The sequence below is a fragment of the Camelus bactrianus genome, chromosome 13 (genome assembly GCF_048773025.1).
Source record: "Camelus bactrianus isolate YW-2024 breed Bactrian camel chromosome 13, ASM4877302v1, whole genome shotgun sequence".
In the NCBI taxonomy this organism is placed as follows: Eukaryota; Metazoa; Chordata; class Mammalia; order Artiodactyla; family Camelidae; genus Camelus; species Camelus bactrianus.
The window spans coordinates 21824642-21839748 of NC_133551.1; the positions used below are offsets into that span (position 1 = coordinate 21824642).

The 15107-nt window shown below is 32.9% G+C and overlaps 1 protein-coding gene and 1 pseudogene across 1 annotated transcript in view; one reads left to right on the top strand and one right to left on the bottom strand.

Annotated features, from left to right (window-relative positions):
- The window catches only part of PIGK (phosphatidylinositol glycan anchor biosynthesis class K), an 86218-nt gene that overhangs the window by 13283 nt on the left and 57828 nt on the right, over window positions 1–15107 (top strand). Inside the window, exons 4-6 of the mRNA XM_010963382.3 lie at window positions 11040–11175; window positions 12925–13036; window positions 14135–14231. Of these exons, the coding sequence (XP_010961684.2) occupies window positions 11040–11175; window positions 12925–13036; window positions 14135–14231 (345 nt within the window). The remainder of the gene's footprint in view (window positions 1–11039; window positions 11176–12924; window positions 13037–14134; window positions 14232–15107) is intronic.
- Window positions 3225–4570, bottom strand: LOC105075567 (protein tyrosine phosphatase type IVA 1 pseudogene; annotated as a pseudogene).

Here is a 15107-nt window from a genome sequence, read left to right on the forward strand (position 1 = left end):
AATAGTGACAATACTAAAAGGAGCATTTTGGCCACAGCTCTTATGTTTAGATAATAAGTAAGATCCATTTGCAAGACTAAGAGGACCATGAAGAGATTTATGGAGCAAAGGGAAATTTCTTTATTGATTTGTAAATAGTTAGGAAGGTTTTGGGAAGTCAAAGAAGTGAGAGATGCTTATTCCCTCTGCTAACCCCAGAATATCTTCATTCCTGACACTATCTTCATATCTGGTAACCTGATTTCCTTGACTTTTTCTTCTTTTGAATTGTCTTGGCTATTCTTGTGTCTTGTTCTTCCATATTAAGTTTGGAATCAGCTTGTCAAGTTCTTAAAATCCTGTTGGGATTTTGATTTGCATTGCATTGAGTTTTAGATTAATTTAGAGAGAATGGCCTTCTTTATGATATTAAATCATTCCATTTATGAATAAGGTATATCTCTATTTAATTGTGTGTTTAATGGTTTTAAACTAACTTTTATAATTTAGAAATTTTCTCCATAAACATTTTTGGTAGAATATTTACTTGTCTTATATTTTTTTGGTTGATACTATAAATGGTACCTTTTAAAAATATATTTTCTTACTTCTGTTGCACAGGCAGTTGGGTTTTATATATTGCTCTGGCAACTTGCTGAACTCTTATTAATTTTAATAATTTGACTATAAATTCCCTTTTTTTGATATCCATAAAATCCACCACAGTGACAGCTGTCTTCCTTTCAGGTCTTTGTACCATAGAAAGTTGTTTTTAATCTTCAGAAGCTTTTCATATTTGACAATTTTCAGATAAAAGTTGTCTTTATATCCCTCAAAATTAGTAGTCCAGAGAAATCCTTTATTTTACATGTGAGAAAAATGTGTTCCTGAGAGGTAAAATGACGTTTAATGTCAACAGCTGTGTGGTGGCAGAACTAAGGCCGCCTTAGGGAACAACTGTACTGGGGCACCAATAAAAGGAGCCTGATGCATTTGATGTCATATGACTTTGGGTAGGTTCCAGGCTGGACTGAGAAATAGGAAGGAAAAAAGACAGCTGGTAGGGGCAGAATGCACACTAATTGAATTTATTTCTTCTCTTCCTTTCTTCCTCCTTTCTTCTTTTCTTCTTTCTCCTTCCCTTTTCCAGCCAAATATATATTGAGAGCGTATGGTGTTCAGAATACACTTGCCAATTTTTGTAATTTAAACTGAAGTGGGGACACAGGGAAGAGAAAAGGGCAGAGGAGTAAACCATAACTTCTGTGAAAAATATAAATGCTTGGCTGGTGGCATTGGGAATGACCTCAGAATAAGTCAGACTCAACATGACATTTCACCATGGAAAATAATAAAATTTTGATGATGATAATGAGATGATAATGAGAATTTCTAAGACATTTCCGAGGACTTCTAATGGAGATTTGATAGAAACAATGTTGTAATTCTCTGCCATGTTATATCTGACTCAGAGGTGTTAAAAGGATAAGTGAAATTACCATTTGTGAACATAATTTGATTTCTTTGGTGAAAAGATATTTCACAGGGTTTTATATTAATGGTTTCCAAGAATCTGACCTGATCATGAGTGGGAGATTACTCAGTTCATTAAAATGTACCCTGACATTAAATCCTTACACCCACCCATTAACTTATTCTTAATTATATCCATTGCAAAGGCTTCAAATCATGAAATTCAGATATATTATGTTAGAAAGCAAAACCCATATTAATCAAAACTTAATTTACTTGAATTGTTAATTTTTCTCCACCGTACTATAGGCAAAGTGGAATCAAATAAGATCATATTAGGGAGCTTGAGTTACAAATATATTTCAGGGTTTATTCTGGGCAAGTAAAAGCTACTTTAGTATCCTGTACTTCTTCTATCTCTATTATATTTAATAAAAATAGATATTCAAACGTTAGCTTTAAATACTGGTAAAGATTGTTCTTAATAGATTGTACTTATTCAAGAAAGCAGTTTAGATTTTTTTTTTCATTATTTCTAAATAAGTGAACTAGCTCTCGCACTAGGTTTTTATAAGCTGGAGAACACTGACAAATTATTTGTCCCACAGAACTGTAACCACATATTATAAGACAATATAAATATATGTTAAACTAACATTAATACACATCACTATTGATCAGTTACATAATAAACTGTCAAGTATCCAAATACTGAGTTACACAAGTCAAAAGACATAAAAAATTAGACGTCTGTTCAGTTCACTAGTAGAAACCCCACTTTTTTTTTGCAAGGGAAGTTGGGAAGAGAAGAAAAAAAAAAACACACTTCAGACAAAAATAATAGCTGGTAAACAACTTCCAGGAGGTATGGAAAAATAACAGGAATTTCAAAAATTTTATGATTAAGAATTTTTTAGCTACAATAGCGAAATATCTCTACCTTTAGAAAATATTTACTAAATTAAAGGACATGTTTTACATATTCTGCAAAAGATAAAGGCAGTATCTTACTAGAAATATTTAATAGCCCTCTCCCTTTCTTTTTAGGCTGTTTTGGTTAAGTTGTACACAAAAGTGCAAACATTAATTTAATTGTAAAGCTTTTTTTGCTTGGAGATTAATTAAACTTCTGCACAAAGTAGATTTTCAAGATGCAGGTTTTTCATAACAGCACAAAATGAGATTTATAGAAAGATATTAAATAACACTATACAGCTTGGTAAAAAATTGAACAGAAGTCAATGGTTATGCAAACCTGTTGTGTACTGGTATGAATGAGGGCAAACGTAAACATAAAGTAAACAAACGAATCACTGTTTGACATGACTGAAGGAGTAAAACTCATAAGGTCTAAAGTGTTCGTAAATCCTAGGATTTTAGTTCTGTGTGATACTAAAAAATATGCAGGTGTTAACTGGATATTTTGGTACCTTGTCTTTCTAAATTTCTTATGTACTGAGAAGATTCTGGCATGGGAATAAATTTAAACTTGACTTATAACTCAGGATGGCGTGATTTTAGGAATTGAAACAAATGATAAATAAATTTTAAATGCTGAACAGCAAGACTTTTGCTAAGTGTCAAAATAGGCTGACCGTAACCTAAACATAGAGGTTCTGCCAAACATATAACCTGGTAAAACTGCTATTCTGTACTCCTATAAAAGCTTCAGTAGACTTACTCACTGAGCCAACTTCTTGGCTAAAATGTGCAACAAATTAGGTCCTGTCTGAAGTTCTACTTCTAAGACAGTAGCATTAGGTACCTCAGTTTCATTGACCACTGGAGTCTTTGCAGCACAGACACATTTGAGAGTAATACTCCTCTAAATACAAAAGTTGCTTGATGTTAAAAGCTCCATGCTGCTTTTGCTTTCTGATCTGTACTGCATTTTTGTGTTTCATTCCACCTTCTATTAATGCTACGGCGGCAAGCTTTGGAGCTCTTCCAAGGCTTGCAATACAATGGACAGTAGTACAGTGACAGGGTTCTTCATAAAACTTGATTTTTCCAAGACTTTACTAGTCATCAACAATCTGGTTCGATGGCAGTGCACCTTCATCAAAAGGCCAGTCAAGAACATGGATGCCTTCTTTTTCCTTGAGAGCAATGTCATATATTGCTTCACATACTCTTACTATTATGGTAATCCATACTTCTTAAGTTTCTGAATAACTTTGTTTAAGGTCCCTTTGGTTGGATTTTATATGATAAGAAATACCATGTTCTTGTGTGTGACTTCCATGGGAGTTAGACAGTTCATGCGAGACATGTTAGTTTAGTAAACAAAAAAACAAACAAAAAACAAAACTCATTAAGATTGTAAAAGGACTAAGTAAATTGAACACAGATATGATGTAAAGAAACCTCAACAAACTCCACTTGAAATTCTCTATGCCTTGAGTATGAAGTTGGGAATAATGGAGAATGAAATGAACTCCTAACAAGAAGCAGCAAGTCTTCAGTCGTTTAATATTGATTAACACAGAGGAAGTGCGCTGAGGCTCACTCCGTCTAGGTCAGAACTAGACAATGCTCTGTGGGTTTCAATTCAGCACTTCTGTGTCCATTTAACTGCTCTTAACACGGCTTCTTGGTGGAGTAGTAATGAATTTCTATAGCTCTTTTGTCCCTATAAAGGTCATACTGTGCTTGGCTGTAATCTTCACTGTCCTTCAGAAACCCCGTGAATCTGTGAAGATAGAAAGGAGTATGTTTACTCTTTGAAAACTGTGGCCTGATCTTACAGTGAGTACCAAGGAGGTAGCAACACAGGCAGCTGTGGCTGTGGCTGCAGGGCATGGGGTCCATGGTGGTCGGTTGCAGGGTGGAGGTGTTGACAGGGGCAATGGGTAGGTATTAGGTTTTGGAAAAAAGTTGAAATCAGAACATTCCATTCCCCAAGCAGTCTTAGTCAGATTTTATTGTAATTTGAAAAAGACTTTGGGACGATTTTTCAGTATCTTTTTAAAAGGTGAAAACAGTTTAAAATCTATAGCTTTAAAATTAAATAATTGTTTATTTAAAACTTAAAAATATTTGTAATGAAGTTTAAAGCATAAATTTCATTGAGCCATCGGAAATGGAAATACTATGATGAGATTCTTAGGAAAAGTGATGTCCCCTTAATATTTGTCGATGTGAGTATAGAAATTATTGAAGATTTTCTTTTGGCTCTGAAAGAGTGAAAGGCAACGTACTCCATTCTGCCAAAGAATGTAGTAGTGGGTGGAAAGTGTGTGGGCTTTGAAATCAAATCTCATTTCTGCTTACCAGCCATACAGCTTTGGGCAAGTGATCTGACCTCGCTGGATTTCTTTTAGAATGGAGACAGTAATAGTCCTCCCAGGATTGTTGTGATTTAATGAGAATGAAGTATCTGAAAGGGCTGCAGCACAGTGCCTGTCACACTGTAAACTCAACAAATATTTGTTTCCATCATCCTGTAATCTTACCTTGTTTTCATTTTTCCATAACTTCTAATCTTATTTTTTATAATCTTATTAAAATATGAAATCCAAATTTGTTAATTTGGGTAAAATATTATAGTAAATGCCTACACAATTTAATATGGAATGGTTAAATCAAATTCATTTCAGTTAACACCATTATATTGCTTTAAAGATTGTTGAATTATATTTAATTGAGATTTACTGTCTTCCAGTTAATTACCCTTTCATTTTGTCTGTAATAGTCTCCATTTTGTATTTTCCCTCATTAATTGTTGTCCTGTTGACCTTTATGATCAAATTGAAAAGCAGAGATGGTGGTAAAATTCTCTTCACCACCAGTGTTGTGTCTGTATTTTATCCTTTGCCAAATAGATTTTTTTAAAAAAAACTGATAAAAGTGATACCTCAGAAGCATAGTCATCCAAGTCTTCTTAATGAAAAGAATATCTAAACTTACTTCTTAAGAATATCTTACTAAATGCCTAGAGTAAATAAGATAACCTTTTCACTTTCTTGCCATTTGAGAATAGAGGTATATCAGAGAAGATTTATTAATGATGTTTTTCAGGCGAAATGTACAATTCAGGCATGGTGGTCAAGTCCTAGAAAACTGTTCATGGCACTCTAATAAGGTTACATGCAGACTGTAAAAATCTCCTAATGATGTTAAGCAAGATTCCAAGACACTTGTCATAAAAGTAGATGCAGTGGGGAGACTGATTAAATCAGTAGGGATCATATGGGAAAAATAACAAAAGTAAAATTTCTGTTAAACATGAGAATATGCGAAGGATTGCATGTATTGATTTCCATTATGATGGACCATATTGAATACATCAAGATTAAAACAAATTTTATTCTATATATTTTGACAAAAATAGGTTATACTCGATCGTAGCATTCATTAATGCGACATTCTTTATTTTGACTCTGTGAGTCACCCAAAATGTTTGAGAAATTTAATAACTTATAATTTTGCTAATTTAATGCACAGATTTGAATTCCAAGCCTTGAGGCTGGCATGCTTGAGAAAGTCAGTAAACTACTTAGTGGGAAGTTGAGCCATGGAAAACAGTAAGAAAGAGATGAGAATCTTGTCTGCACAATACTAATTTGAACTCTGACAAGAAAGGGGGAGAGGTGGGTGAGGCATCTCTACTGCTTACCCCTGCCTCAGTTAGTGGAAGAGTGGTGAATATTGGGGCGTGTTTTGAAGCAGAGATGAAGCAGTCAAGACATACGTGTGGCTACAGGTGCAGGTACAGATGGTTAAGAGTGAAAATGGCAGACTTGGTGTCTGAAAAGACCTTGGTGAGAGAAGGGCGAGCAGTAGGATGTAATCTCAGTGCCTTTCTGTAGGAAAAGAGTCAGAGGCTTTGGGGAATTGATTGCAGAATGTCTAGAACTTCAGCCTCTGTATCTCTTTGATGTTCTGTTCTCTGATTTTTGCATTTAAGTGGGCACTTAATTTTTTCAGTTATACCTTAGTACATTTAAAGGAGTGCTCTAGTGCTATTCTTCAATTTGACAGTTTGCTACAGCCTCTGGATGGTTCCATTTAGAATTTCAAGGGCCTGTTTTATGTTATTTGCCAAAATATTGAACAGCAATAATGAGTGCATGCATTCAACTTAATTACTTGAGTTGATTAATTAATCAATATAAAACAGATCATTAAATTCTTTCAAACGCTAGTTCACATTAATGATAATGCAGAATTATTACAAGGAAATGTTCATGTCAAACAAACTGGATTTGAACCCAAAGTCCACTACTTATTAGCTGTGTGACCTGGGACATGTACTTAACTTTGTGCCTCAGTTTCATAACCTGTAAAACAGAGATGGTAATAATATATATCTTGGAAACAATATATGAGATAATGCCTGTAATGTGCTTGTTTTATTAATGTAGTGCTGGAGATATTCCATTTGCTCAATAAATGTTAGTTATTACTTATGTTATACTAAACCACATGTGACGTTAAATATATGAGCCTGTCGCTACCTAGCTCGACCCTTATGTAAATGTCTGCTGCTGTTGACTTCCTGTCTCTGCAGTGCAATTTTATTTTTGAGTCTTATTTCTAATAATGTAAGTACAGAATATCTGGCATAATATTGTTTAGTAATGCCAATTGTTTGACATTTGGCAAATTGAAAGTAGTTCAGAAAAACTTGATGGTCCAGCACCTGTGGCTAGCAGATTTGTTATAATTAGTTTCATAGTGTATTGGTGGTGAGATTTATTAACTTGGTGATTCTTCAAGACATGGAAGAAAAGGAAGAAGAAAAACCTAAAAGGAAATTACCCCCTGGCATCAAGCTAGCAATTATATTGCAAAGTTTGTTGAATTTGCTTGGTCCAGTAGTGATGATATTACTGCAGAAGCAATAACCCACAGAGCATTCTGAATAATTTATGTTGGGGGGAAAAAAAGCAACACCTGTAAGCAGAAATCCAGATATTTAAGAGAGCATCAAAGATCTCTGTGATCCTCAAGTCTCCTGCTGCTTTAACGTCAGCTACTATTCTAGATTGGGATGGTGATGTTGAAGAGAAGCTGGGTGTAGCTCTGGTAGTTACAGATGCTCTAGGGTAACATGGCTATAGAATGCATAGCAGTTTTAAGGGAATGGCTTAAAAGCACTTTGACCAATACAGTAATTTATTTAAATTTCATTCAGTGAAAAATTTTTATTATGGTAATACCAACCTTTTATAAATGAAAGGTTATGCTTTTTGAAACTTCGTACTCTAATGGTCAAGGGCTGCGAAAGATTATTTATCTATTTAAAATGTTTTCTTTTTTTAAGTTTTTTAACCCATTGGTTACTGGTTCCTGACTGGGCCAAGGGAAATTTTCAGAAAAGAGGGTAAAAAAAGGCTGAGCAGCCCTGATGCAGGGCTTACCTGTTCCTTCACTATTATGGAAGCATAATGATGGGAGAGTATTTATTTTAAACCGTTTTCCCTTCACATGTGTTTCTCAAATTGGGTTTCATGCCTTCTGTTTTGAGAAGTTTTAAAATTTCATTTTTGTGTTGATCTTTAAAATCTGTTTAAGCATGATCAGGGGGTTCTATCAGATAGACACGAAATAGTGGTAAGGGAAGAAGATATTAGTTTCTTTATTATTATTATTTTAATCTATGAAGGAAAAACATGTTTCAGTAATATTTATTATATATTTAAAGTAGCAGATACATATGACTTACAAATTAGTAGATGTATATGGTTGTGCCTTCACTTTTTTTTTTTTTAACTAACAGGAATTCATGATTTAAAAAATGTGGCAACTACTTACATAAATAACTACTCTATTTGTTTCAAACCCGGTTTGAACTTTGTAAAATTCAAGTGCTCACTTTTTCTTTTGGTTTTGTGTTGAGGGAAGGCCATATTACCATGTACTTTGCTGTGTGATGTAGGTTTTGCAGGGCCTTGAATAGAGTAAAGTGTGAGAGTTGAGTCATCACACATGGTAGTATAGGATTCCCAAAGTGCGAGAATATCATATTCCTTTGTCAGTTAAATATATTTGAGGAATTTTTGTCTTAATTTTTAAAAGATGGCAAAGCAACTTGATAGCGTTATTCTTAAGAACGTAGTAGTATGTCTTCAATGTAGGGGTTTTTTTTGGTCTTGATTCTAGCAGTGATTGATTTGATACTCACTCAGTGAAGACTTAAATAACTGTTGTGAAGCTAACCTGATATTCTAGTGAAAAAGACAGTTTCAGGAGGCAGCAAGTTAAATCTCATGATAAATGGTGTTCAAAGAATATTTGTTGGCAAAGGCTTAGTTAAATATAAAATCTCATTATCCTGAACAGTAAACAGAGCCTGGAAGTTATGAATTGCATTTTGTGCGACATACTTTTGCAAACAGACATTTTTCTACATCATCAAATTGTATTGTAGTGTGGTTGTCAAAATATAGGAAAAAAATGGAGTGTAGAACCAGGCCTGAAGTTATCTCTTTCTCCTGTTAAGTACAACAGTCATTTAGTTTTAGCAAAATAACATCATCATTCAAATCGAATTAATGTTCTTAGAGTATTATTAGTTTGATAGTTCTGTTAGAATCTAATTTATAATTTTGTATTTTTTGTAGTTTTTTTTTTAAGTATTATTATACAAATAACTTAACACTTGGACAAAGTGAGAATTTCCTTTTTCTCCAGAAAACAGTTCCAAGTATTTCTTAACTTTCAGAAACAGTGCATTAGAATATATTGTTGGATTTCTAAACCTTTGAAATTCAGTCTGTTTTCTGTCCTGTTTTTTATTTATTATCTACAAATGTAATGATTTTTCAGTGATAATATTGATCATGTTAACCAAAGGTTATAGAACTTATATTGAAGCTCAAAATTATCTGTAGGAAAAATGTTGATTGAATTTATAATTTTAAGCGGAAATGACTATTTCTTTATGAAATTGACATTATATAGATATTAAAAATTATTTAATTTCATGGAATGAAATTAACTTTAAATAAAAAACATGACCTAAAGGAATATTATTATTTTTATATTAAGATTTAGAGCTCAGTTCAGTCTTGTTTAATAGTGGCTTATAAAGAAAAATATGATTGATAATAATTTAATGTAAATCATTTTAAGTTATTAAAAAGAGAAGATATTTTCCAGTCTAAGAGGAATAACTTTCATCATTTCTGTGAGTATGAATCAGTAACAGCTGAAGATCTGATCTTTGAATGTGGCAGGGCTGGAACCCTGTCAAAATAGAAACCTCACCAATTTTCAAGAAAAATCACAGTGTTTCAATTTTGAACTTTAATGTACTTGGAACATATGCAGCAGAACATTTTCTTCTTACTATCTCTTGCCAAGTAAATTACGTATGCCGCATTAGTTTTTCCCGTATGTTTGGGAAAGTGTGTGGTAGAATAAAGAATTGCCTGACTCTTGTTCACCAGTTTTAATGGTAAGATCAGGATGAAGAGTATTTAAAAGAGACTTTGTAATTTTCTCTGAAAGGAAATATATACAAAAATGAAAATATTTCATTCACTCAGTGAATGTTTATTGAATACCTACTATATGCCAGGCTCTGTTACTAAGCCTGAGTGATACCGTGAACAGGACAGATAAAGCCCCTGCCTCAGAGAAGTGCTTATGTTCTACCGGAGGTGGTGGTGGGAGATGAGGATTTCAGATTTGTAAATGACCTATAGGAGGTAAAACATGTAGTGAGAATAGAGTACCTTAGGTGAGATTGGAATGATGTGAAGATTTGGGAGGAAAGAAGTCTAAATATTTGGTCAGTAGACCCTAATTGGGAAAGCCTTGGCATATTCCTGGAACAGAAAGGAGGCCAGTGTGGAAGGAGTATAGTGAACATGGGTGGTAGGGGCTGAAGTTAGAGAGATAGACAGAAACCACATTGAGCCTTTTAGACCTTGTAAGGAGTTTCTATTTTCCTCTATAATGGAACGTCCTTGGCGAGTTTTAAGTGAGAAAGTTTAATGACTTGACTCATTTAAGGAAGATCACTCTGATGGCTGTAAGGAGAATGAACAAGAGGGTGAGAGTTGGAAGCAGGAAGCATCTAGTCCACCATCATCTAGAGATGATGGTGTTAGGGAGATGGAGTGGAGCCAGTGAGGAATGATTGCACTGGAGATGTGTTCCTGTGGTGCAGTGATTGTACTTGTTGATTGATTGCATGTTTTCATACTTAAGCATTTGAGATTCTGAAAATTAAATTCTCTGAAATATCATAGTTTAACTCTAAGTCTTGAGAGTGTCAAATATTACTAAAATTTAAAAAAATCTTTGGGGGAAACAGTGTAGCTCTTTCTCTGTCAGCTTAGCTTCCCTTTGCTGTATGGCATAAAGTATGCTCTTTTGGGGAAAAAATTTAAGTTAGTAACTTAAAGTTCTGTCGATAAGTTCATGCCAGATTGTTCTAATTTCTCTACTCTAAAACTTATACTGCATAAGGATATGAAAAAAATAATTAAAGCTTTTAAAATATGTACTCAGTAATTACTTTGTTATTTTTAATAAAAGAATGCACATAGTTATTACATAATATAAATAAAATGTATCTTTTAAATTTTTTGATTTTATTTAGTGTATTTACTGAAAAAATTTTTTTTTCCTAGTCACATTGTTCTGATGCTTGCAGATGATATGGCATGCAACCCTAGAAATCCTAAACCAGCTACAGTGTTCAGTCATAAGAATATGGAACTAAATGTGTATGGAGATGATGTGGAAGTAGATTATAGAAGTTATGAGGTAAATTCTTTTATTTAGCCACATTTTAGAAATGTAGTTGTTACTTTTAAGCTCTAAAATAGTGGTAGAATAAGTCTTATACTTTTTCTTTAAACTTTATACATGAATGTCACTTAAGCCTAGATACAATTCTGTTTCTAGAGTTCATATTAAGGAAACTATTTGAGTAAAACTGTCACAACATGAACATTTCATAAATGTATCTAGGATAGAACAACTGTGTCTTGGCTTCTGTATTAGAACATTTTATTGAAGTTTAATGTATCAACTTTCTTTTCTAGAAAATGTATTGTTCATTTTTCATATTTGGTCTAAAATTTCAAGTTTTGTATTTTTAGTAAATACATTAATTGAGGAAATATAAAAATGACTAACACTACTTAGAGGTAATCACTTTTAATATGCTTCCAGTGTTTATGTGCATATGGTTAAAGATAAAAATGTAAATTTGAAAAAATGGCATATTTTCTCCCTTTGAGACTTTATTTTAAATTTAAGATTGTATGTTTAAAATTTAAAGTTTTCCTTGATGAAGTCTTCCTCTAGAATCCTTCCCTTTTTACCAAGCCTCTCAAAAGAGACACAATTTCTTATGTTTCTAGACCTGTTTTGAAGCGATTTTAAAAATATGTCTTCTCCCAGGCTGTAAGCTCCTTGAGAACATGGTCTGTATCTTGCGTTTCTTATACCTAGCAAGTACCTATAGCCCTAAGAAGGCGCTCAGAAATGTTTTTTCAACAATTAAGTGTATGTGAATGTTGGACTTTTTACTTGTTTATTTAGTCGTTGTAAAATATAGATCAAAAGTTTCCCTTCCTTGTTAGCTGACAAGAAATTCTCTTAAAACATTTAGCATTTTGCTATCTTCTAGAAAAAAGTGTAAAGCAAACAGCTTAAACTTGTGCGCACGCACACACACACACACACACACACACACAGACAGACACACACACACACACATAGACACACACACACACACATAGACACACACACACACATTTACATACTCATGATCTAGGGAAAAGTCAAACAAGAAAGCTGGATAGATTTTCTGCTTTTTAAATTTAGATCTGTATGATATAACGTCAAATTTGTATTATACACCCAAGGCTTTAAATATCTTTCAAGGAATCCAAGATGTCTGGAAATTCCTGATTGGGAAAACTGGTTTACAGTGTTATGAATTTTTTCATGTTAAAGTTACCCCTAATGAAATTTAAGTAACAAAATGCATTAAAAAAAAAATCAAAGATACATAATGTGGGGATTATTTATAGATCTATCCTAATGGTTTTATTTTTATGATTTATTATGGACCTGTCTTTCATTGTTAATCTAGAATTGACTAAGTAGTTGCACATATTAATTGCAGTAGTTATAATGCTGAATTTATAACTGTCTATTTTTTGTATTTTCCCAAGGAATTACCTGCAAAGACAGATAAACAATTTTTAAGTTTTTGGCAATACTTTCTATAGCATTTAAACTTTAAATTTATAATTAATTTATTTTTCCTCAAGGTAGTTTTTAAATGTTAGTTTTTAGTATTTTTTAAAAAATGGAAACAATTACTTTGAGGTATATATTTAAATAAATATATTTTAATTGAATTATATTTCTCTGAGTTTTATATTCAGATTATGCTGAGTAATACATAGAGAAAGAAGAAGGAATGTTTTTGAAAGTAAAAAAAAAAAAATTATCAGGCTTCCCGAAGTTCTATTTTTATCTAATTTCTCATTTTTTCAGGTAACTGTGGAGAATTTTTTACGGCTGTTAACTGGGAGGATCCCATCTAGTACTCCTCGGTCAAAACGTCTTCTTTCTGATGATAGGAGCAATATTCTTATTTATATGACAGGTATTTACAGAATTTCGGTATTTATGATAATATGAAGATAAAAATGGTGATAGTTGATATTTATTGAGGCTTACTGTATATCAGACAGTATTCTTAATCATTGTCTGTAATAATTCATTTCATCCTCACAGCAGTCTGAAGAAGGTGCTGATGATCAGGGCTGTCATATATGGTTGTATGGGTTGCACACTGCACATAAGTGGCTAGGGGTGAGAGTGGGAGCTGAGGTCTGGTATATGCTTACAATTACTCAGCTGTGTGCCCTGCCACAGAGTCGTGACTAATGTGAGAGAGATTTTATTTTTCCCCCACAAAGGTATAGGCACTAACCATTTTTGAACTCACAGGACTGCATATATTCAGAACGAGCACTGAAATAGAAAGATTTTTCTACTTTGATACCCAGTAGGAGGTACTTTTAAAAAGTCTGCATAAGGGAGCTATATAGGCATGGTAACGATGGTCTTGCTGACAAATTTCTCACTTTACAGCCGAGGAAACTGAGTCATAGAAAAATTCAGTTAGTTGCGTAAGATAACACGGTCATTAAGTAGTAAAGCTAGCATTTAAATCCAGACAGACTGGCTCTATCATGCATTTTAAATGTCATCATCATCTGGTCAACTCTCATGGGTTGATGGTAGTAAAGATATCCATTTTTAGGTGAGAACTGCACTTCCTAGTGGTCTAGCATTTTACGTAAACACTGTGAATAGTGCTACTTACCATGGTACTAGCTAGTGTCTTCAGCTCCTTTCTCACCAAAAATGTTTGTGTGGTATTTGAGAAATTTTTATCTATGGAAACTCATTTCTGACAGAATAATGGAGCTGGTGAAAAGCATAAACGTACTTTTCTAAAACTGAATGATAGAAAAACTCTTAAATATATTATATCTATTTTTTTTAACACAGTCTATCTATTCTCTTTTTAATTGGTAAAGCAGAAAATAAAATTAAATTTGTTGTTACAGTACTTTAAGGTATGAAATAACAAGCGATATTAAAATATTGTCATGAATGAAGTGAATGTTTAGATGGATGTATGTAATTTGCATTAAAAATGTGTCTATTTGATCTTTTTGATTCTTCCTGTAAGGACATGGTGGAAATGGTTTCTTGAAATTTCAAGATTCTGAAGAAATAACCAACATAGAACTTGCAGATGCTTTTGAACAAATGTGGCAGAAAAGACGGTAATTGACAAATGACTACTTTTCTTATGAAAATTAAATTAGTACCTAATTTTTCCATGGTTAGTAGATTTATAAATCTTATTTTATGAGATTTAAACTTATTTTAATAAGTTATTTCTTCTGCCTGTAGATTTGTTTGTTATTTCTACTGAAATGAATTGTTTTTTAAACTTTTGTTTAGCAATTGCATATTACAGCAATAGTTTTATTGTATTTTATGAAAGTATGAACTGAATTCTTTTTAAAAGAAAAATTTGGGTTTCTTAAAGAACATGAAAGAAAGTTCACTTTTTGAGATAATACTTTGTTACTTCTCATCGTTTTTGGAGGAAATAAGAGGTTTACCAACCAAACTCCCCATTATTTAGGGGGATTATGAACATGTGTTTATTTTTCGTCTTGTACTTCTTACCTTTTGCACATTCTTGGGTCCTCCATGTAACAGCAGTACATGATTTCTTCTTTGAAAAAAAATACTGAATTTAGTATAAAATTTGTAACAACTCACATTAAGGATGATATATTGTTAGTAATCTGTGTTAAGCACCGTTGAAAGTTGAAAGTTGAAGGTGACTGTTGAAAGTTGTCGTATGAACTTAAGTGAATTTAAAGTAGCAGTTGAACTGCCTTTAACTTGATACCTTGAATAAATACTTATGGCTTACCTTCTAAACATGTGGCACAGAGGGGAGTATGATGCTTATTGTGCCTTCAGATTATTTAAAATCTAATGGAAAACAAACATATATATACAACTGTGCTACAAATTAAATATTCTAAATGCTGAATTATAAGCATAAGCAGAATGTATAGAAGTGTCGAGGAAGCATTTGCTTGGTACTGGTTTTATTTTATTCATAGCTTACATTTATTGAA